This window comes from Nanorana parkeri, unplaced genomic scaffold (assembly GCF_000935625.1).
Source record: "Nanorana parkeri isolate BGI_ZX_2015 unplaced genomic scaffold, ASM93562v1 scaffold1, whole genome shotgun sequence".
Classification (NCBI taxonomy): Eukaryota; Metazoa; Chordata; class Amphibia; order Anura; family Dicroglossidae; genus Nanorana; species Nanorana parkeri.
Genome location: NW_017306269.1, coordinates 4,684,468 through 4,707,838, shown reverse-complemented (window position 1 = coordinate 4,707,838; position 23,371 = coordinate 4,684,468). Strand labels below are relative to the sequence as shown.

Here is a 23,371-nt window from a genome sequence, read left to right as displayed (position 1 = left end):
GACTCTATGCCTAATAAAGAGTACTTTTTTGTAGTTTTGTTGCGCAATACTACTCTTTTTTTTCTCTCAACAACCCATATTTGTACGCACAATTGCCCCCATGCTTTGTCCCCGTGAGTAAAGCAATCCTTCTTTGAAAAGATCTTCCATACATTTTTAATTCTCTGCTCTATGAATTGATGTCACCACTTTCAGACAAACCTGCCCCTGAGACATGTCAGTCCACATCTGGTAGATTGAAGTATCCAGTAATGACTGGCTCTGTTAATTGCTTTCTATGTGACTTTCTCTATTAACAGCCTGTCCTATTCTCCCTCTTGTTGTGAAGGTCTTCCCTGTAGATCTGTGCGATTTTTGAGTGACAGCCTTCTCAGTTTCTATGGATATTCAAAATTCTTCTGATGTCTTGTGTTCCTGTGATTTTTTTGATGTATATTACAAGACAATGTCTTCTTGTTCAACATGTCAGCAGAAGCTTCCAGTAAATATGCAGTTTTAGTTTCGAGTCATTTAACTAAGTGAAGAAAGTTCGATTGTTGATGATGGAACACTAATGGATTTGGTTGTTTACAGCTAACAGTATCCAGAGAATGAGGAGGACGCCTCCACTAGATGAACTGCAGCCTCCGCCTTACCAAGATGACAGTGGATCTCCTCGCCTCTCCTGTACACCCTCTGAACTTGGGGACAGTAAATGTGAACTGTCACATGGTAGCAATAGTCCCAGATACTCGTATAACAAATGTCCCAGTGAGGGCAGCATGGGACATGAAATAGAAAGCTTCCAGAACAAGGTTTACGAGGAAGATGCCCCAAGTGATAGCACGGCAGTTCTAAGCCCAGAGGTAAGTGACAGTAAAGAAAGCACTATAAAACATTGTATAGTTGTATGAAATGGCCACATAACTTTAAATCTCATCTATAGGTATGACCCCAATTTACCACCAAACCCCCCCCTCCCCCTCTAGATTTTATTTTCTTTTTCCTTGTTGTTGTATTGAAAAATAGCTTTGATTACTCCCTGTGACCTCATCTCCAGGCTTGTAAAAATTCCTGTAGGGACATCTGCTGGAAGGAGGTATCAGCAGGGAGCTCCATGTCCATTCTTATTTACATAGGCATTCCCCCCAGAACCGCATCTCCCAAGAGGCCTTTTACCTACACACTTTTCATGGACAGTCTTTTTTTTGGGAGTCAAGGCCTTTAGAATTGTTTTGCACTAAAATCCCAAGTAGTGTTGTTAGCTCTGCCTGAGCTCTTCCCTGTTGAAATACAGAACTGCGTGCTGATGTCAGATCATCAACCCACTAAAGGAGTTGGGAGCTCACCAGGATTACCGGGTGTTTTTCTGTACTTATATTATATGAAATTACCAAGAATGGCTCGTTGAGTGTAAAAATAATTCCTATAAAACTGGATCACAATTTCTCTTGATCTCGGGTATGGGTTGTCCCCCTCAGCATGAACAGCCGGTGATCCTATTGCATAGCTCACTGCCAGCCACAATATGGCACCTCCTGTAAATTAATGTCAGCATGCCAGGTGCCAAAAATTGGTCTCTTCTCCTGGGCCCTGATTCTGACATTACGGAGATCAGAGGTCACATGAAGGCAAAGCTGACTGTTGTGGGACCTCAGTCTCTGTTGTGGGACCTCAGTCTACTTTGCTTACACGAGTCTGTCTTCATCTTTTACACATTTAATTAGGGATGTTCAAATACCAAGTACCGTACTCGGTACAAGTACAGCTACTTTTCCAGCTCCAACACTAGACTAGAGAAAAATTCCAAAGTTAAGAGGCAGCTGTCATTTTTAAGGAGCTCCTGGGATTTGTGCATTCCTGTTTTATTGTATATATATTAGGGATGCACCGATACCATTTTTTCAAGTGCAAGTACTGATACTTGTCCAAGTACTCACAGATACAAGTACTGATACATTCTTGTTTATTGTCATGTGACAGTTTTTCTAAAACAATACAGACTAATGATTTCAGGACAGTGGTGGAGCGCCAGGGCCCGTGCCCAGCTGCAACCCTGGTAGTTCTCATAAAAATGCCATGTATCGGCACTGGTATCTGAACATCCCTACATTTAATTGTTGATGACATTTTTATGTGTTTTCAACATTACAATAGACAGGACAGCAACATTTTGAGTGAAAATGGAATGCAGGTATTTTTCATTTACTGACATGTGCCATATGTTGTATATTATATACACTGACAGCTTCTAGTGTCATATTATAATTTCGTGAAGCTGAAAACTCCGGGCTAATAGCTAATTACACAGATGAACTCTATAGGATCTGTTTAACCCTTCAAAGAATTTGTATTTCTGTCCACCTAACCATGTGATTTACACTGCTGCGCCACACAGCACAGCCCTCTCTGGCAGTATAGGAGACCTGACTTCTCTGATGCAGCTGAGTAGCACAGGTCTTGTCCCTCCCCCAGCCTGTGCGACAGGACGGTGAAAATAGAAGCAGCCAGCTGATGAGCTTATCTCTCAGACACTCAGGTCTCTCCTCCTACCAGTATGTTCCTTTATAGCCCACGCGCACTGGAGCACACTGATTGGCTTTGTGTGCTGCTCCTTCCTCTCCCACTCTGAGCTCTGCTGTACTGGAGATTGCAAAAGGCTAATACTAAGTCGAATTTGTTGCTTACACTGCATGCATTTAATAATACATTTCATTTTATATTATTGAATACAGAGCTGCATTAATGTGTGCCGCAGGTTTAATCAAGTTACCAGTTTGATAAATAAATCAAGCATGATGAGCAACTAAGACATGACCGTTGTAGAACAGAAATCAGGAAGCATAACTCTGTTAGCAGCTTTATGAACTCAAAGAATCTTTTAAGTCCACAACATAACTATGTATGTCTATGAAGCTTTTCATTCAGCATTGCAAAATTTGTTATGCTTCCTATTATTCAGAACATTTTTTTGTCCTCTGGTATTCTACACAGGAACACATTCACACACATAAGCCTTTAACACCACCAGTCTAGCAGATACAGCAGTCTTAGCTTAACAGTATTATGGAGAAAAGGTTTAGGACAGATCACAGAGCAGATTAATAATAAAAATGTCAAATGTGAGAGAAATAATTAACGCGGTCTTATTTGGAGGGGCTAAATCACTAGGAAGGTTTAAATATCTTCTAATCAGGGATTGATGTGTGTTTTCTTACTGGTTCCCTTCTGTAAATGTCAAACAGCTTTTCTAGGCATCACATGGTTTTGAAATGCAAGCTCCTCTTTTTTTTAAAGCTGTAAATATTGTATTAATTCTAAATATGAATCATGCCGTGTGGTCCAATGAACCTCTGTGTAAATGTTCAATTTGCCCTACTAGCTCTATGTGCAAAATAGACCTAAATATTTATTGTAAACCTTACTTTTTTTTTTAATTTAACTTATATATATAGTCTCCCAAGAATGTATATAACACTCACAATTCACGTTATTTATTTTTGAGAGATCAGTGATAAAAAATTAATGAAAAGTCCAGTGTTGGCAATGCTTCCAGTATATAGCAGGGGTACAGAAAACTCCACACCAGTCAGATTTTTATAGTTTTTGGTGTACCTGAAGGGGAAATTCACACTCTATTTGCCCTGGTGACCATTCTTTCTGATACAGGAAGTGATTGAAACTTTAACTTTTATGAGGAGTCACCAGAACAGGAGGTAAGGGAACATCCTCCAATGGGAAAAGCTGTTGATATGACAACTGTTTGAGAGAGGATATCTCTCGCTTTGGAGAGGTCTCCTCTTATTTCCTTGGACTCTGGCAAACAAAAATACAAGTTTTGGCTTTGCTTATACTTTACAGGCATTAAAGGAAAAATATACTCAGGGAAATATAGGGTCTGCCATTGTTGCCTTATCCTTCTTAATAGCATGGCTATATCATGGTGACCCTCTTGTTTACATATACTGATTTGAGTAGGTGACTGTAAAAAAAATACGCATAAAGGACTTATGACATTTCTTTGGCAGCATCCATGTTCCGTGTCAGGGACTCAGGAAGTACTAAAGTACAGTAGTAGATTAGAAGAACAGCCGGCCAATAGAACTTTTCTAAAGGATGTCAGCAGTGGTAGCTCCCATATTTCTCTCATGACAAGTTCTCTGCTCCTGACCATTGATAATTATGTTATGTGACTAGGAATAGAGCTGCACCAGGTCATTTTTAATATGGGATATAGCCAGGGGCGTAACTAGAAATCACAGGGCCCCATAGCAAAATTTTGGATGGGGCCCTGTGATTTCTAGTTACACCCACCTGACAGTTGCAGTCGTCAGAATATTTTAAAAAAGGCACAAGAATGCATAGCTAGATTCCTATTGGCTATTGCACTTTGCAATAGCCAATAGCAAACTAACTATTGCACCCGCCCTCTGCTGCTTTCAATCACCAGAAGAGGACCTGATAGAAAAATTCAGGTCCCCCTCTGCTGATTGACAGCAGCAATGGGCGGGTACATTACCTAGTTTGCTATTGGCTATTGCAAAGTGCAAAGATTCGTATGCCTTTTTGTTTCTTTTCTGACTGACGGTCGGGCCGCGGCTCTCGATGTCAGAAAAGAAAAAAACGATCGCAGGTAAAGGTTTATCTGCTCGATCGAGCAGATAAACCTTTCTGGGAGGAAGTGTTTCTCTCCCAGGCGGCCGGGAGCCGCTATCCAATAGCGGGAGACTCTGGATATAGCATATATCCCCTTCCCCTATAGAATCCCCCTCTGAGCTTCCTCTGTGTCTGGGCACTCCCTGAGGAAGAAAATTAATGGACTGATTCCAGTTTTGTGGACCCATGTCCTGACATCTCTTCCACTATTTCTGTCCCTGTTGACATGGTGTGCCATTGTTTACAGTTGGAGTCACCTGTGTTAGCTTTGCCCTAGTTTTTTCAAAATGCCCAAACTTGACAAAATCTTCCCTGTATGCTTCTACAGCTGGTGCTGAATGGTGACTGGGATAATCCTGAAAAACCATTTACTCCAAAATGGTTTACTCCAAAATGGTTTGCTCAGCAGTGCCCTATTGAAGAGGGTTTGTTAAAAAAAATGGGCTGTCCATGTTATAGACCAGTTGTTCATTGTCCAAAGCCAAAGAGAGGGACTGGCCTATTCTCAATCTCAAGATCCTCAATGGGTTGCTATATGTTCATAAAAATCCATATGGAATCTACCTGCTCTGTCATCACCTCCCTTCATTTAGAAGACCTTCTTGCATCAGGGGACATCCTGCATGTATATTTGCACGTCCCTATTTTTCCTTTCCATCAATGCTAACTGTGTTTTGCTGTGGGCACGCATCACTTCCAGTTTGTTAATTTCCAACTAAATCTGTCCACTGGGTCTTCACCAAGGTGCTCACCCCTGTTTGGGCTCTGCTTTGGTCTCAGGGATCGCCATAGTTGGGTATATGGACAATCTTCTCAGAGAGCAGTTGGTGCAAGCCTTATCATCCAATACTTATCAGAAAGCACAATCCCTGATGAACTACATATGGGCCCTGAATCTCCAGATGTCAGCACTGGAACCCTCCCATCACTTCGAGTACCTGGGATTTGTGTTGGTCACGGCCCTATCCTGATATTCCCTCCATAAGAAAAGATCCTTTCTCTCTGCTCTCCTGCTCAGACCTTGCGGTCCAAGAGTCGCCTAACCATTCATTTCTGCATAAAAGCGCTGGGTGATGGTGTCCTGTAAGGCAGTATCCTATACGCAATTTCATTTCAGGCCATTGCAGTTCAGCATTCTGGCTAATTGGGAAAAACAGGTTCAATGCATGGACCTTTCCATTCGCTTGTCCTGCAAGACCCAGCTTCCTGTGGTGTGGTGGATCTCTAACCCACTAGAATCAAAGAATTTCTTCCTCCCAATGGTCTGGAAAGTGCTGACAATGGATGTCAGCCTACAAGGCTTGGAAGGAGTCCTGGGGAACCTCTCAGTTCAGCTCAGTGGAGATTTTATGGTAATTACAAAAACCCTATTTCATCTCATTTATAAATTGTTTACAGGATTCCCCAGTTACCTCACCGTTACAGCTCTTTTCAAGGTGAAAAACCTGCAGTCTTAACACACACCATGATTTCTCCCTACAGTTTTACTAACTGTAAAAACAACTCTCCGTGCCTCCTTTCACACCCTGACATTTACTTAATAATTTTTCATTGATTCAGACTTAGTGCCAATCACTCTGCCAGCTGCAAATTCCCCAAGTGACGGAGAATGCCCCAAGGCTCTAACAATAATTTGGGGCCTACTTAATAGTCAAGTTTGACATGTTCTTAGCTAAAGGGGAAATAAAACTATAATATATTCTATGAATTTCTTCAAGGTTTATTTTCAGGTTTAGCTACATAGTCTGTGTTACCATGTTGTTAGGTTTGTGTAAAGTTTTGCTATTTCTACTGTTAGTTTTTTTTTTTGAGGTGTGTCTTTTACAATGAAAAATGTCCATGCCTAGGAATTTGTTTTAGTTTTTTTTTTTTTTTAAAAGATCTAAAATTAAGAGGAATAAATAAATTCATGCATATTATTTTCCCTAGGATTTGTCAGCCAGAGGATCATCTTCACAGCTTCCTAAGTCTTTTGATCGAGAGCCAGTAGCTAAATATGGCACATTGGATGTAACTTTTGACTATGATTCACAAGAGCAGAAACTTCTTGTCACAGTGACAGCTGTCACCGACCTGCCCACATACAACAGGACTGGGAATAGTAACTCCTGGCAGGTCCATCTTGTTCTGCTACCCATGAAAAAGCAGAGAGCCAAAACAGGGATTCAGAGGGGGCCTTGCCCAGTCTTCACGGAGACCTTCAAGTTCAATCACATAGAATCGGAAATGATTGCAAACTATGCCGTCCGGTTTAGACTGTACCTTGTACGTCGTATGAAAAAGGAGAGGATTGTCGGGGAAAAGGTTTTCTATTTAACAAAGCTGAACCTTCAAGGAAAGCTTTCTGTTCCAGTGGTGCTTGAACCCGCATACAGTCTATCGGTAAGTGCTTACAGTTGACCAAATATAAGCAGACCTCCCTATCATGACTGCTCTTTAACACCATAGTATGCGCGCATTAACGTACACGCTTTTGTGCTAGGGGGGGTGTAGCTACTTCACACACAATGCATTTGCATCTGCATTAGGCTATAGCTCACTAGGGAAATGCCTTGAGGTGCTATTAAAAATGAATGGCACTGCAACGCAAGTATAAACATACATTTACCGCACGTTGTAACACGTTACTAGTTCAGTTATGGTGTGACTAAGTTCTTATAACTGGTCGTTCTGTGGTGGAGATGCTGTTATGAAGAACTGTTTTCTGATTAGAGCCCAACTCTGGTCAGAACATTTTTCTTAGTTTTGAATACACTTGGAGAAGTAAGAACTTCCATCTGCAATAAAAACCAATTTAGAAGGTCTTCCCTCATTTCTTTAAACCACGACATGAAATAAGGGAAATGAAGGTCAACGGACAAGAAGGCTGAGATAAAAACCTCACAAAGATCCAAAATAATTTCCTGTCAATAGAAGAGGAAGTAAAGGGGAAAGCTCTTCAGCAGCGACAGAGACAATGATAACCAACTCACAGAGGTTGTTTTTTGGCTGGAGTTGGGCTGCAGATTTTCACTGCCATAGCCATTTGTTTTTCTTTTTTACACACACATTTTGTACATGAAAATGCATTTGACACCCCAAAATCTTATGTATTTTCTGAAAGTTGAGACCCTGTAGAATAAAATAGTGGTAGTTGAAGTTTTTTTTAATAATCTTCTGATAGTACACCTCCCCCAAGAAAAATTGTACTCTCCTATTCATCCTCGTTTAATGCCTCCTACCAGCCAGCATTTCTTTGTTTTATGTGGGTTGGGGGCTACAACCTTTTTCAGATTGCCATTGCTGATTGCTTCCCTATGAGGATTTCTCATACCAGATCTCTCTGAAGGGAATACATACAAGAATAACCACACTTTTTTCATTGTGAGAAAGGATGAGAACTATTTATTTATTTATTTTGATCTGTGTTCTTGTTGGGTAGAACACTAAGCATAGAGATCCAGACAGCAATACAACTGGAAAAAGTTTCCAATATTCTCTACTGTATCCAAACTACACAAAGAATGGACACGATTTACAGTTGAGGATCCGTTCACACTATCCAGCGTTTTAAGGGCATGGCACCATGCCATGAACGCACTGGATCACATAAACAAACCCTCCCCGCTTTTTGGGGCGGAGGGGGCCGTGGTGGTGCCATTAATTCCATCACCTGATCACCCGCACCGGAACGTGTGGTACCGTAATGCCCTGTGTTCCAGTACGGTGCATGCAATGTTTTTTGTGACCGCAACACACTGGAGCGCAAGGCATTGCGATACCACACGTTCAATTGCAGGTGATCGCACAGCGGGCGGAAGATGTGCCTGTGGTGCCATTGGAATGAATGGCACCACCACGCTCCCTCCCACCCCAGGAGATGGAGAGGGTTTGTGTATGTGATCCAGTGCGTTCATGCCATGGAACCATGTCCTGAACACACTGGATAGTCCGATCGAGCCTTCAAAGAGACACTGTCATCTGCCTGTTCAGGATACTGTGACAGTGCCATTTGTTAGTACACCTCCCCAGAACAAATAAACTCACCTATTCATCCTCCTTCGATTCTTCCTAGATGCAGTAGTCAACTGAATAAGCTCCATTGTTGGATGTTGTTGAAAGGTTACCCAGGTGAATGATGTCACTGCTCCCCCTTCCCCTATGTGATCGTGTTCAGGCCTAAGCACTCTTGCATTGGAGAGGTTACATGCTCCCCCATACCCAGAAATCCAACTCTATTACAATAAAAGAGCAAAAGGACTTGATTTTAAAATGTAGCAAAGAAAAATCTATGAATAATCTTAATCTATGAAAATATGTGCAAGAGTGCTAAATAATCTACTGCGGCTGCAACAGATATTCTACCTCCTCACAGTGTCCTCTTGATCAAAGGTGAGTCATTTTTTTGAGGGGTCTCTGCACATGGGAAAGATCACTGCTGATGACTGGTTGGCTCTTGTTGAGCGTTAATGCACCGAGGTCTTTCATCAGAGACCACAAGATCAAAGCCTTGGCCTCGGCCATTTAACCAGCTACCAGAGGGAAACCTGATTCCTGTTTTTAGAACTGCATTTTTTCAGCATTTTACGATTCTCAGCAGCATGATCTAAGATTTTGTTTAATCAAGCTGTTTTATTTTGAAATAGGACTTGCTTTTCCGATACAGGTCTAGTTGATGAAAGCTTCAGGCAAAACACCAGATTCAGAGAAAAATGTGAGACTCCCATATAGCTACCGCTCTGCTTCTGTGTTGCTCTGGTGGCTAAAAATCCTCATATCTCTGGAATCTCTGCTGAATCTTCACAGCCTATGTACCTGGCATTAACGTGGTTGTTACCTTAAGGCTGGGTTCACACCTAGGCGTATCGAATATGCGCGTTTGTCGCGCGTTGTACCGTGATTCGCTGTAAAAAATTCTGCGCGACAAACGCGCGTTTACGAGGGCTACCTGGCTGTATCCCAATGGATACGCGCGGCAAATACGCCCTAGAGAAGCTCCTGTACTTCTTTGGGCGTAGGGCGTTTTGAAGCGCGTTCCTACACGCTGTAAAACGCCCAGGTGGGAACCATGCCCATAGGCAATCATTGGTTTTCACATGTTGAGCGTTTTACAGAGCGTAGGAACGCGCTGTAAAACGCCCAGGTGTGAACCAGGCCTAAATCACTGCTGAGAATAATGGTCACCAGAGGAAAAGAGAGAGTGAATCCCCCTACTGGGAACACATCCACAACTGTTCTGTGAATAGTTAATAAGCTTAAACAAAGGCATTCTGCTAAGAAATACATTGCAAGCGCACGTATTATATACAGACATGGACAAATTTGTTGGTGCCCTTCCAGGAAAAAAGAACGCACAACTTGAAACTGACAAAATAATTGGCATGTATAATTGTTTATTCCATATCTAGAAAAATGATACTTTGCTTTTCCTTCTTGATTCAACAGAATATTTAGAAAAATAAAGCAAATTAAAATGGCATGGGCAAAAATGATGGGACCTTTCACCCAATATTTTGCTGCAGAACCTGTAGAGGCAATCACTGCATACAAGCAATTTCTGTAACCCTCACTGAGACTTCTGCCCCTGCCAACTGGTAGTTTTGCCCACTCTTGAGCAAACTGTTCAAGCTTTCTCAGATTTGAAAGGTGACGTCTCCAGATTCAGATCAGGGATCAAAGAGGGTCAATTCAGAATAATTCAATATTTTGTTCTTGTTTGGGTCATTACCTTGTTGGATGACCCACAAACTGTGACTAAGACAGTGCATACTGACACTGGGCACTACATTTTGCTCCAAAATTCCTTGATAGTCATTGTGCCCTGCTCCTGCTCAGTGCCAAACACAGCAAAAGCAGCCTCCTTGGCATTAGTGACTTGTAAAGGCACTGGCTGGCACACACTGTAAACACAATGGCTGCGATTGGCAATCTCTCCTTTCATGGCTCTTTGTGTTTGTAATTGAAAGGGAAAGCTGGGCTGCCAATCACAGCCATTGTTCACATTTGTGAAAGATGTGGTTGGTCAAAGCGATCACAAGGTATAGAGCTACTAATATTGGCTCTGTAATTTCTGCTTAGATCAGTCTTGTGCCATTCACAGTGCTAATCACAAGCCTTGATTACATTTGTGATCGCTGCGATCATAGTACAGAACCATTTTCATTGTCTCTGTATCTGTTTTCTGTGATCTGCTTTGTCCACTGTGACCATAGTTGCTGAGCCCACACACGAGCACAGTTAAAAAGGACATTGAAAATCGACAAGAGAAGTGCGTGTCCGTCCATTTAATTATTGTAAATGTTGCTTGAGAGTTGATAGTAACTCTCAAGCAACCGGAAACGACGGTTATTCGGCATCTACCAATTCCCATGGGTACTGGATAACTGGGAGTTTACTGTATAACCTTTTTTAGGGGTACCAATAAATCTATCCAGGCCATTTTAAAATACTGTAGATAAGTAGAATAAGCAATAATTTGTCTCTTTTCACTATTTCTTTGCTTTACTCTATGATATACCAAATACATGCAGGCATACATAAGACTATTGCTTTTAATTTCTTCACTTTATTAGGAGGAATGAAACATTGTTTCAGCGAGCTATAAGGATAACAGAAAATAGGTCCATGTCTATAGGCTTTAATGGTTTGTATTCTGGCCAGGCTAAAGTAGAACCATCACATCTGGCCTCAGAACTGGGAGTAGTTCCATCCCGTGGACAACAAGTATCAAAAAATATGAAACTATATGACAGTCTCTCCCTGTACCCAGGCAACACCTTTGCAGAAGGTGGATAACCCTTTAAGGGCCCATTTTTGTGGTGCGTTCATACACCTTTTGTTGTTTGTGTATTAGCGTGCTTTGCATTAAGACAGTCTATTGAGAACAATTGGCTGCTGCCACACCAAAACGTTCCAAAAGTTGGACGTCATAAAATTTGTAATGTAACACACCATGGGGTTTTGTCTTAGTTCATTGGGCATAGCACCATAATGCATGTAACGCTATGATTAAGTGCCTGTTTATGTAAAACGCATAAGCGATCTAATTGCATCCCCATTGTAAGATTCAATAAAGAAGTCTTTTTGGATTATGCCGGTGTGCCGACATCCACCAAGAGCGACACAGTATTGTGATTAGAACGTATGTAACGTACGTTGCTGCGCTCATTACCACAGCAGAGTAGTCTAAATTGGCCCTGAAAGTTCTAAAAAGCCTCATTATTTTTACCATACGCAAGTGGCAGGAATTCCCACAGCATCAGCATTCAGTAACAGCCACTACACATGGATTATCTACCAGCAATAAATAAAAAACAAATCTCATTATTGTCCTTCAACAAATACATTCTGTAGTTTCAGAAGTCACAAAACCTATCCCCCCGTCAATAAATGAAATCACATTTGCATTTCAAAATAACGTCTGAAGCAAAACTAGCGTGTGACTGATTAAGGCAAAAGCAAACAACACAAGCTCTCAGAAGCCTTCAGAGCCTGTGCAGCGCTCTATTACAGGCAGATATTGTGCGTCTCTCCAGAAAACACCACTGATGCAATTAAAACACAACCTGCGTTGCTGATAGGCGATAAGGTGATTAACTGAGTGTCTACAAGACTCAATCATATCAAAACGGATGGTGGTATATGATGTAGATGTAACACAACATGATGTTCTGTAGCGCAGAATAATATCTAGAAATTCTGTTTTCATATGACAGCAATGTAGGACTCCCCCAGGCAAACTTGGTAATAAATATGTAAAGTGTACGGCAATTGTATTTCCCTCTCTTCGCTTTTTTTGTTTGCTTGTGCAGTTTTTTGGTAATGGCCTGCTTGTGTAGATTTCAGGCAACATTCTATAGAAAATGAAAATGTTAATGCAGCCCAACTGGTTTATCGCTAGAAACAGAGGAACCCATGGAAGGAGCAACATTTACACCATTCACTTCAGTCGGGGCCTATTCACGATTGTGCGTTGCAATAGAACATGGTAAAACGTGTATATTACATGCATATTATGTGCGTTGTAGGTGGCATTCATTTTGAATTGCACCCCAGCCCACCAATAAAATGAACTTGTGTTGCAATGCCCCGGAGTGCGATAGATAGATAGATAGATTAGGGCTGCAGCTAACGATTATTTTCATAATCGATTAGTTAGCCGATTATTAACTTTGATTAATCGGATAGAATAAAAAATATAATACCGTCATTTATTTAAAGTAAAATACACAATTGCAGCTTTACAGACATAAAGTTTACTTCAGAATAAAATGGTATGCACATTGTTTGCAATCACACTGCACTGGAACACAGGGCATTGCAGTACCGCTCATTCCAGTGCGGGCAATCACACTGCGTACGGGAAATGCATTTCAAATGCATTGAATGAATGGCACCACAACGCACCTCCTGTAGCAATATTTGTCAGGCCGACACTGAAAATGACTTTTCCATATATATATTCTGTATATATATAGATATAAAAAATGTAAATGGGTAAGCCGTATTGGTCCAGTAGACAAGATGTAAAAAAAACAAAAACGGACTATTACAGTATAAAAGGTATTATTGCATACTGCAATACTCATACATTATTATGACCACCTGACATTTGTAGGCAAATTAGCTATAATTCGCTTAATTTTGCGCTGAAGTTCCTAGAGGGCCAGACCATTATAAATAGGGAAGCAGGTTGTTTACCACGACAGTAGAAGTGATTTTTTTCTGAAGATACAGGTAAACAACGCGTTTTAACAGCCTTTGAATCTGGGATGATTGTTGGCGCTCTGAGCCAGGGAGCGAGTATCAGCAAAACAGCAGAATTCGTTAAATGTTCAAGAGCAGCTGTTGTTAAAGTGTTTAAAGACTGGACTGTCAGCCGAAAATCTGGGTCGGAGAACGGAGAGTGGCAAGACTGGTACAAGACAACAGAAGGGCAACAGTGCAGTGTCAGCTTCCTCGCATCACCTTTCAACATCTCGTGGAGTCACGAGGCGGCCCAACGAAGTCATCTTGTGGAGTCATCTCGTGGCCCAACGAAGTACTGATGGGGTGGTCATAATAATCTGGCCACTCAGTGTATATACACCCAAAAACATTGTTTTCTATTTTTAATTTTAGTTTATTTAACTTTATTATTTTTTTTCTTTCCATTTTAATTTGTATTTATTGAATTTTTTTAACTTTTTTAATTTTTTCGTTTTTTTTTAAATTTTAGTTTATTAAAATGTATATTTTTAAACTTTTTTTAACTTTATTGGTGGGAGCAATAGGCAGCCTGCTATTGGATATTTCAAATTGCAAAAGCCAATTGAAAGCTGGCTATTGCACCCACCCGCTGCCTTCTGTCAATCAGCAGAGGAGGGACATGAAGTTCTCCATCAGGTCTTCATCTGCTGATTGACAGCAGGCAGAGGGAGGGTGCAATAGCCAGCCTGCTATTGGCTATTGCATTTTAAAATATCCAATAGCAGGCTAGGTATGGCTCCCAGCCTCTGGTTGAACCAGAGGCACAGGGTGGGGCTAAAGCAGTTGAACAGGGGCGGCTCTGAGGCTGAACGGCGCCGACCAGAGGAAGAACGGGGCCTTGGGGGATTGCAGAGTCACAGCAGTCTCTCCTCCACCCTGGTTCTGGCTGCTGTGGCTGCAGCCAGCACCAACGAGGAAGAGAGCTGAGGAGCAGAGCGGCGGCTGCAACTAATCTGAAAGCAACTAATCGATGATGAGAATCGTTTCCAACTATTCTCATCGACTATAATCGAATTAATCGATTAGTTGGTGCAGCCCTCAGATAGATAGTGCCAATTCAATATGTAGTAATTATTCATACAATGAGATGCATTGCAGCCCATTCATTTTGAAAGAGCTGCCCATTGCGACACGTCTCAGTGCATGAATGTGCTTGAATTGTATATGAAGTATATGTACCCTATCCCAGCATGCACCACTGGATGAGAGAAACCCAGTGATTGGCTGCTGTCCTGTACATACACTGACAGTGTCCCTCCATTGGCTGTCCCACAATACAGCAGAGTCACAATCCACCCAGGGGGTCCAGTCAGTGCCAGACACCTGACATTAACCAGATAAATGCCACTATAATCCAGCCAGGCTGACTACAGCCCTGGCTATCACTAAATGTCTAGTAGCCACATCGCAGAAGGTGATGGGGGGGCCACACACATAAGGGGTGAATTGCTTCAAAATGAGTTAAATCAGCAAAGTGCAGCTTTGCTTTGCCCTCATAGATGCATATATATGTAATCAGGAGAATAGCAATTTAGCCTATTTCTGATTCTCCTGAATATATGCACGTAGATTTGTCTGATTTACAAAGAATCGTGCAGTTCAGCAATCCAAGCAATTGTGATTCATGAATTTTAGAAATCTTTGCAGATGAAACAAAAGCTGCAGAGAACCACAGAGTCCTTCTACTATTTATCTACCATTTAAACTAAAAGAAAACCTTTCAGCTGAAATGAAAGTTTAAAGTGGACCTACCATCAAATTATTTCATGTTAAATGTGTAGCGCTCACCCCCGAAGGAGCCGCTGAATATTGAAATAGTTTCTCCTACCTGTTGGTTCCAGCTACCGGTCCCCTTTGATCAGCAACAGCACACCGACACTCACGGACAGAACGGCTCGAGTCTTAGGGTCTTTTTAGGGTATTTATTTGCAACATCAATAGGAGAGAGAGGGTTTAGGATCTGTAGGATGCCATTGGAATCTTCTGAGGACAGCTTTCTCCCCTAGCAACCGCTAAGGCCGAAATCACTGCGATCTGGTCCCAGGGACCAATAGTGGTAGTAGTACTGTGAACAGATACCTGGCATAGGGTGTGGGATCTCCCTTGTGGGTCCCAGACGGACGCTTGCACCAGCTCCTCTGCGGTACCCCTCAACAAGTGGACTCCTCCCCGACCCAGCTTCCATCAGGTATTTTCCTTAGCAACAGGATCTGGAATCTCTGTGCCCTCAGCATCTGCAACTGCCAAGGAGCACTCCAGTTTAGTGGTAGTATCTTCTTAAAACAAGGCACCCAACACCTGCCACGTGTATGGGCCCAGCAAAGTATCAGTGTATCCTAGGCCTCTAGGTCCCTCAGCACCTGCCATGTGCTGAGGCCCAGGCCATTTGCTCTGCATCACACACAGTCCTCGCTCTCTTCCCCTAGGGGCGAGGCCCCTAGGGGAAGAGAGCTCTCCACAGTGTCCCCAGACCTTTTATTACCTGCCCTCAACCATGCCTCTGAGTCATCCTACTCAGGGATTGGCTAGGGCCAGGTGCATAGTCATAACCTGAGGGTGGATCCTCCCTCACTGTATGCCAAGGCTCCCTTTTCCTCAGCAACAGGAGGAGCAATCGATCCAGCAGATTCAGGGACACCTATAGAATGCAGAGCTCTGTATAATCAGTATCTAGACTGGTTACAGTCCAGGCATCTCTAAATTGAATAGCGACATTTTAGAGGGCGCTACAAATGCATGCTCAGTAATGTAGAAGTATAACACTTCCAGGCATTTCTTACCGCAGTACTCCCTTGAGAATGCCTCAGTCAGCCTCTCTCTCCAGAAAGACAGTGTCATATTTGTTCAGACATCATCCTTGGTCAGCATCTACTACCTGGATGGAGATGACAGCTTGGAGATGACACGATCATCGTGGTGTCACAAGGGGGGTGCGGCAATTTTTAATAGTAACTCTCAAGCAACGCAAAACGGGAAGTTTACTGTATAATAAACAATTAGAAGAACCCACCCGTGAATTACTATCACAGCGGTCTCCCGATACTACCTCTCCCCCTTGAATTCTAGACAATTGTACCAAATAGAGAAAAGGAGTTTGATGAGAGGTACATGACCACAACAAACATGGATGCATTTTATAAAAAATATATAAAGTTTATTATACACTGAATAAATAATATAAAATCATACGTGCAATAATCACACTAGGCAATAACATCGTTCCTATTTATCAGGCCATATAAGCCATACAAAATATCACAACCCCAAAATTCCAGTTACATTCATTTGATACCACATCTACGTTCAAATGGAGATAGATATATCCAGTCCCATTATTACTGCTGATCGTCTGCAGTCTATACACATGCACTCTAGCAAGTGCTGAATGTCATTTCTCACCTCATGGTGACAACAGTGGACCACGTTTGCACAGTGTGGATTGATAGCCACTTGTAGTGTCTATTGGGAGAGCATGTGACAGGTTGACAACTTGAGAGAAAATTTGGTAGACAAGGACAGAACTTGTCACCCTATAACAAGAAGTGTCTGAAAAAGGACCTTTATGGTAGGATGACCAAGTAATGACTTTTGAAGTTATGTGGACATGCTACAGCTTATATAAGATCTTTGTGATTAAGTTTGCATTGACAGTTACTAAACTATCTACTTTAAAGGCAAAGGGCTAATTAGCAGCCAAATGATTCTTTTGTCAAATCTAAAAAAGACACCAATGTCTTGAAAGAAAAAAAAAGGCTTTAAATATTCGCTCAGCCACTGGCCTTTAGCTGCTACATATCCTTGTCACATTGTGCATTCAGGGCAAAGGCACAGTGCCTCCTCATAGTCCACTTTCCCTTCCAATGTTTGCTCACTGATCTATGCTCCCTCGCCACCTCCCCTCTCTGTTGGGCCCTCACTCCATTGCTCTAACGAAGCTTGCTTCTAGGTTTAAAGGAGCATGTGATCTCCCTTTATTACCGTATAAGCAGGCAATGGCCAGGTTTGAACACTGTCACATTGGGCTGGAGGGAGACAGTGTCATCATCCACCCAGGTAACCTGTGACACCATCCACCACCGAAGCCTTTCTCATGGTGCACTCCTGGAGAGCAAAGGGTGCAATGAGTATACCTTGCTAGGGGGGTGAACTTTTAAGAGGCACTGTTATTCTGCCCTTAATTACCAACTCCAGCCCAAACGATAACTGCTCTCTTGGTTCTAATGACAGAGCTGTAAATGTTGCTGGATATAGGGAAGCTATTATGAGGAAACAAGAGTAGGGGTCGGGGTGGGGTTTGATTTTTGTCATCAATAGTCCAAAGAGTAGAAAGAGAGGGTAATGGCACAATCGGCAAAGCTGCAGGCTCTAAAAAGTGCCCTTATACCACCTGCCATATTGCCATATTACAAGGCAGTTAAAGAGGAACTCCAGGATTTTTAAAACTTAACCCTTGCAGTTGGGCTATCCCCAATCCTCGGTCCCACTTGTCTGTTAGACCGGTTGTCACAGCCCCAGCTGTCTAAGGACCCATGACCCATGTCTTTAAAAAACTTCTGTCATATACACTTCAACTGTATAGTCAGCTTTTGGCTGGATTTGCCATTTAAGGATGATGGAAAGACCTTGGATCTTCCCTCACTCTCCTTCCCAGCTCCGGAGCTTTTACCTCCTCGCTGTATTGCAGGATTTCATTAACTAAACATCAGTGTGTTCTCTTTAACCCTGTTTATTTCTCATACTTGTCTCTTCATCACTTATGAATATTATATGAAGCTTTCACCAGTCCCGCAGCCCAGTGTTTAGATGCCGTTATTTCTCATCCGATTATACTGCGCTCTGTATTTAAGCGCTCATATTTCATACAGTATTTTTTTTCTTTTGCACTGTTGTAATCAAATATCCCTGCCCTACATTCTGATCCGTCTCTCTGTAATTGATTTATATATGAATAATGCAGTGTCAGATTATGGTGCATATAAAACACAGGCTTTAGCAGTCTGATTTTTATTATAAGCATCTGCTCGAAACACATATCAGTTGCTTTTCACTACAGTACTCAACATCTTGCACTAAAGCTTTCTACACATTTGGCTTCCTTGATTTAAGAGAGGAAAAAAAAAAAAGATACCATGGTTCCCTATTGTCCACAATATTCAGGGACAATTCTGGCTTAATGGCGCGGGAATAGGGGTAACAAAGGTTGCAACTTCTCTTTATTCTATATGCCCGGTGTTTGCGGTCTGACTGGATTAAATAAATGCTTATCTCTTTTCTTGGTCTTTCAAAATATTAATATTATTATTATACAGGATTTATATCGCCAACAGTTTGCTCAGCGCTTTACAATATAAGGAAGACATTACAATCACAATAGTATTCAAGACTAGATGGTAAGGAAGGCCTTGTACGGGAGGGCTTACAATCTAAAAGGGAGGGGCCAGTGATACATGAGGAGGTATTTGTTGAGGTAGCATAACTACATTAAACCATGGATCCATTTGACTATTAGTATGGTGCACTGAGCAGAATGAGGGAGGAATGCCACAGTGAGCAGAGGTAGAAGTGGGTTGGCACATACATTGGACCTAGGTGCTGAGATGCTTGGGGCTTGTTTGGTGACCTTGGTGAGGAGGACATATTCCTGAGCACTCAAGTTCTCTTGCAGGTAAGGAATAGCTGGCCTGTTATGTTGAATTCTCTGTGGGGTTATCTCTTTCTGTAATTCAATTCTCTTGGTGGTTGTCCTGTGGTATCAGGACCTTGGGTAGGGTGGATGCCTCCCAGTTTAGCTTTATGTGCATTGAATTATCTGAGCAATATTTCTCATTGATTGCTTATTGATTAAATGCTTCATCCCTCCTCAAGAGTGAATAATTTAAAAGCAATATATATAATAAGTATACCTGCATGCCTTTGGTATGCCAAAGGGTACTGTAAAGTTAAGAAAGTGTGAAAAAAAGATCAATTATTTCTTATTCTACAAAGTGTGATATTTGGTGAATTAGCCTCAAAACAGTCTTTAGTGTGACCTTAGCAGGCTTTACTTCAGCCACATAAAATAAACAGAAACAGTACTTCTTATTGCAGTTCAATGAAGTCCTGTAAAAAAAGGTACTGGCTTACGTCAGCAGTAGAATTCATAAAGCAAATACAAGTCTAAATACATAGCAGCAGCAGTAGTAATCCCACCCAGCTATGCAGGGAATGAACCTCCTCCACCTGAGACTCCTTCCTCTTCTTCCTATTTCCTTTTCACCTGCCCTTCAAGATATATCCATTCTCACCAGCACAAAAGATTTACTAAAATGGCCTGGGCAGATTTGTCAGTCAGTCTATCTTAATGGAGAAAAGTAGTCCCTTAGCTGTTTGATGTCATTGTGTGCACCACACTGAACATAGACCAAAAAATGCAAAGTAGAGAGTTTTCTGAGATCTGAAAGAAAATTATTGACCAAAATGTCAATGGTAAAGATTATAAGCCCATCTCTAAGCAGCATGATGTTCCTGTGACTACAGTTGCAAATATTAAGAAGTTTAGGGTCCATGGGAGTGTAGCCATACTTCCTGTGACAAGAGGAATATTGACCCCATATTAAACAGAAGGGTAGTGTGAAGAGCCAAGGAAAACTTCCAAAGAGATGCAAGCTGACCTCCAAGGTCAAGGTAGATCAGTGTCTGCTTGCACCATCTGGCGCTTTTTGAGCAAAGGTGGGCTCAAAGGAAGAAAACACAGGAGGACTTAAATGCTGTTGCAGTGATTGCCTCTAAACATGGGCAACAAAATATTGGGTGAAGGGTCCCATCATTTTTGTCCATGTCATTTTCATTTGTTTTATTACTTAAAATATTCTGTTGAATAAAAAATCAAGAGCAATGTCTGATTTTTATTAAACATGGAAATACAATAATTGCCAATCACTTTATTCAGTTTCCAGTTATTTAGGATAAAATTGTGCATACCTCTTCTTTTTTTTATGGAGAGGTACCAACAAATTTTTCCATGTCTGCACCTTCCAGAGTCCTATTCTCTGGGGGATATCTGTCACTTTAAGGCTGTAATAATGATTACAGTTGCATGTTAATTTGTGTCTTTTATATCTTCCTGGAGTTATTTGTATGCTATTTGTGTGGCCTGACTGAAATTGATTAGTTATGATCTGATTGCACTACTTTACACATAATCTTATATACTTTTTGTTAGCCTCAATGAAGGTGGCATTATAAAAGCCCCTGAAACACATTGGCATATGCAATATAAGTAAATGCATATTACATTTTGGACTCCTTGTGGCCTCTTCAGCCTTTCCTGCAGTCCTTACCAGGGATATTATACTCCCTTGTCCTAGTTTCTCTTCATCTAAGAGAAACCGAATACAGTGTAAAGGTCTGCAGCACTAAAAACTAGATTAAGGTTCTAACCCTTCTACACTCTTCAGTATTCCAAAGAAAACAGCTTTAACTAGAGTTGGGCTTTAAGGCTTATGCTTCAGATGTTAGTCTTAGATGACTGCTTTTTGTGGTTTACTGCATGCAAATAATTAAATGGCATCTATAATGATATGGTCTATAAGAGTATGCATTATGTATTACAATAGGCGTAATCACACAACTATTTTTTGTTCCCTGTTCACATTCTGTTTTCAGCATCATGAAAGGCAACCCTAAACATTTCTATCCCTCATTAAGCTCACACAGTTATTTTATTCTTCCCAAGTTGAATGGGATGCTAGTGACAGGTCGCTGTCTAATCTAAACATGCCAACAGCTCGGCAACAGTAGCCACATCAAATTAAAGGCACTTTCTGAATAATTAATGTAAAATGTTGGTGCTGGATTATCTGATTAACCCAATGGTCAAGGCTTCGTTTGGACCTTGAACGTCCCTCAGCTTGCGTGAATTGTCTTGAATCAAAGGACGCAGCCAGATACAAAAAAAATAATTAAAAATCACCTCTCGCACAGAAGGTGGCAAAGCGGTTAACTCCTTACATATCTGCTAACTCTTTTTGCAGAGAGGTCATAGTATGATGGTACATAACCAACATCCTGTTAAATTACTTGCATGCAAACGTTATACATGAGATAATGGCTTTTAAATTCATTTTATCAATGACCAATCAATGAGAAATATTCCCCAGATAATGCACAAAGAGATAGCCCCCAGAGAGTCGAGCTATGTTGCATGATATTAACTGAACTCTTAAAAGTAAAAAATACAGTTATGTTAATTTTAGTGCCAAAAAAACAAAACTACTTGCTTAGAGGCTAAAGCGGGGACCCAATCTACTTGTCCCTCATGACAATCTTCTTGTCCCGAATGGGGGCAGCACTCAATGCACACATAGTGCTATGCATGCATTTATTTGCATGCAGATGGTGGGGGTGGCAGGGTTGGTTTTAATTTAATTTTTTAAAATTATGTTTTTTACAAATTTTATTTTTAAAATGTTTCTATATTTTATTATTTTTACTTTTTTTATAACTTTACTTTTTTAATTTTTCTTTATTTTATTGTTTTTACTTTCACTTTTGAATTAATTTTTTTTCACTTAATTTTATTGCTATCACACAGGGGATTACAAGCCCCTATGTGATAGTTTGGAGGTGACAGGTTCTCCTTATGGAACCTGCCCTCCAGCACAGAATAGATCTTCTGTGCAGTTTCTGACAGCTAAGACAGGTGGCGCTGTGATTACCGTCTCACTGATCAGAGAGCAGAGTGGAGAACAGACGTTCTTCTCTCTGCTCCCCGCACTCCATCCTGAGCTCATTTGCCGTGGTCCCGGGTCCCCCAGAAGAGCGGGGGACCCCGGAAACCATGGCGGGGAGGGAGGGGACAGACCTTCAGGTTGGTACAAGTGATCTGATCAGATCACTTGTATAAAACCTGCAGCGGCTCCCCGCTCTACATTTAGCTCTGCTTGTCCGAAGCAGGGCTACATGTAGAAAAAAACTACCCGCCTGGCAACCGGAACTGCATGTCCCGGCTGTCGACAATGGGAATTCCACATTCCTTTTTTTAAAAATATTTTTCAATTTTCGTCCGTCCGTTTTTTTACTACGGGCGGACGGCAAGAGGTTAATTTAACTTTCATTTTTAAAACCTTTTTTTTTATTTATTTAACCGAAAAGCCTCACAAGGTCTATTAGACCCCTGGTGTCACCTTTCCACTTCAAACCATCAATTCAAGCACTGGTCGCTCTTGAATAGCTTCATCCCCAGCTTCCCTAGCCAGGGAATGACAGCTGAGGAGTCAGAAGTGATACAATCAGCATTGCTTTTTATTCAGGGTTAATTCCCTGTATAGTAGAACACATACTGGGAGAAGGAGGGACAGCACCAGCAGTCAATCAGGTGTGCTGCATGCACATGTTTGACAAGGAATATGCTGATAGGAGGCAAGTGTAGTGAGATGACCTTGCTGCTTCTTAACTATCCAATCACAGACCGGGGGCCTAACTGTATTTCTTAACTGCAGGATAGAATAGTCCGGTCACCATGTTGGCTGTGCTGTGTGGCAGGACTGGTAAATCTGCAGACTTTGTGGACAGAAATACACATACTTTGCCAGGTAGAATAGCTCCCATCGTGTTTTTTAATTGTGCGTTTAGCTGTTTGCTCAAAGTTCAGCTTTATAGACTACATTTTTCTCTACTTTTGGGTAGCTTGGGGATGGGTTAGAACAGCAGTCCATTTTTATTGCTGGGTCCGTGTTGCGGATATTTTTATTTTGTGTCTGTATCACCTGGAATAGGAGGTGAGAGGAAATCTCCCCATGAAGAAACAAATAGCACAAACTCTTGTCAACTCTACTAAAAAGAAGTGATGACCTCACCGAGAGGAGTGGAAACCGGTTGGTGGCAGAGAGGGACTGCATTGGGGATCATCTGTCTTTTATTCTATAGGAGGGTCACACAACTGTGCTTTTTGGGAAAAAACAATTGTATGGAGGCGGGTGGGGGTGTAAATTTTGCTCGGAGATGGGCTTTAACATTTGACAATAGGTCC

At 41.6% G+C, this 23,371-nt stretch overlaps 1 protein-coding gene across 1 annotated transcript in view; it reads left to right on the top strand.

Annotated features, from left to right (window-relative positions):
• Positions 1–23,371, top strand: part of SYT14 (synaptotagmin 14) — a 103,596-nt gene that overhangs the window by 63,114 nt on the left and 17,111 nt on the right. The window contains exons 3-4 of the mRNA XM_018557203.1: positions 574–845; positions 6,565–7,017. Coding sequence (XP_018412705.1) covers positions 574–845; positions 6,565–7,017 — 725 coding nt within the window. The remainder of the gene's footprint in view (positions 1–573; positions 846–6,564; positions 7,018–23,371) is intronic.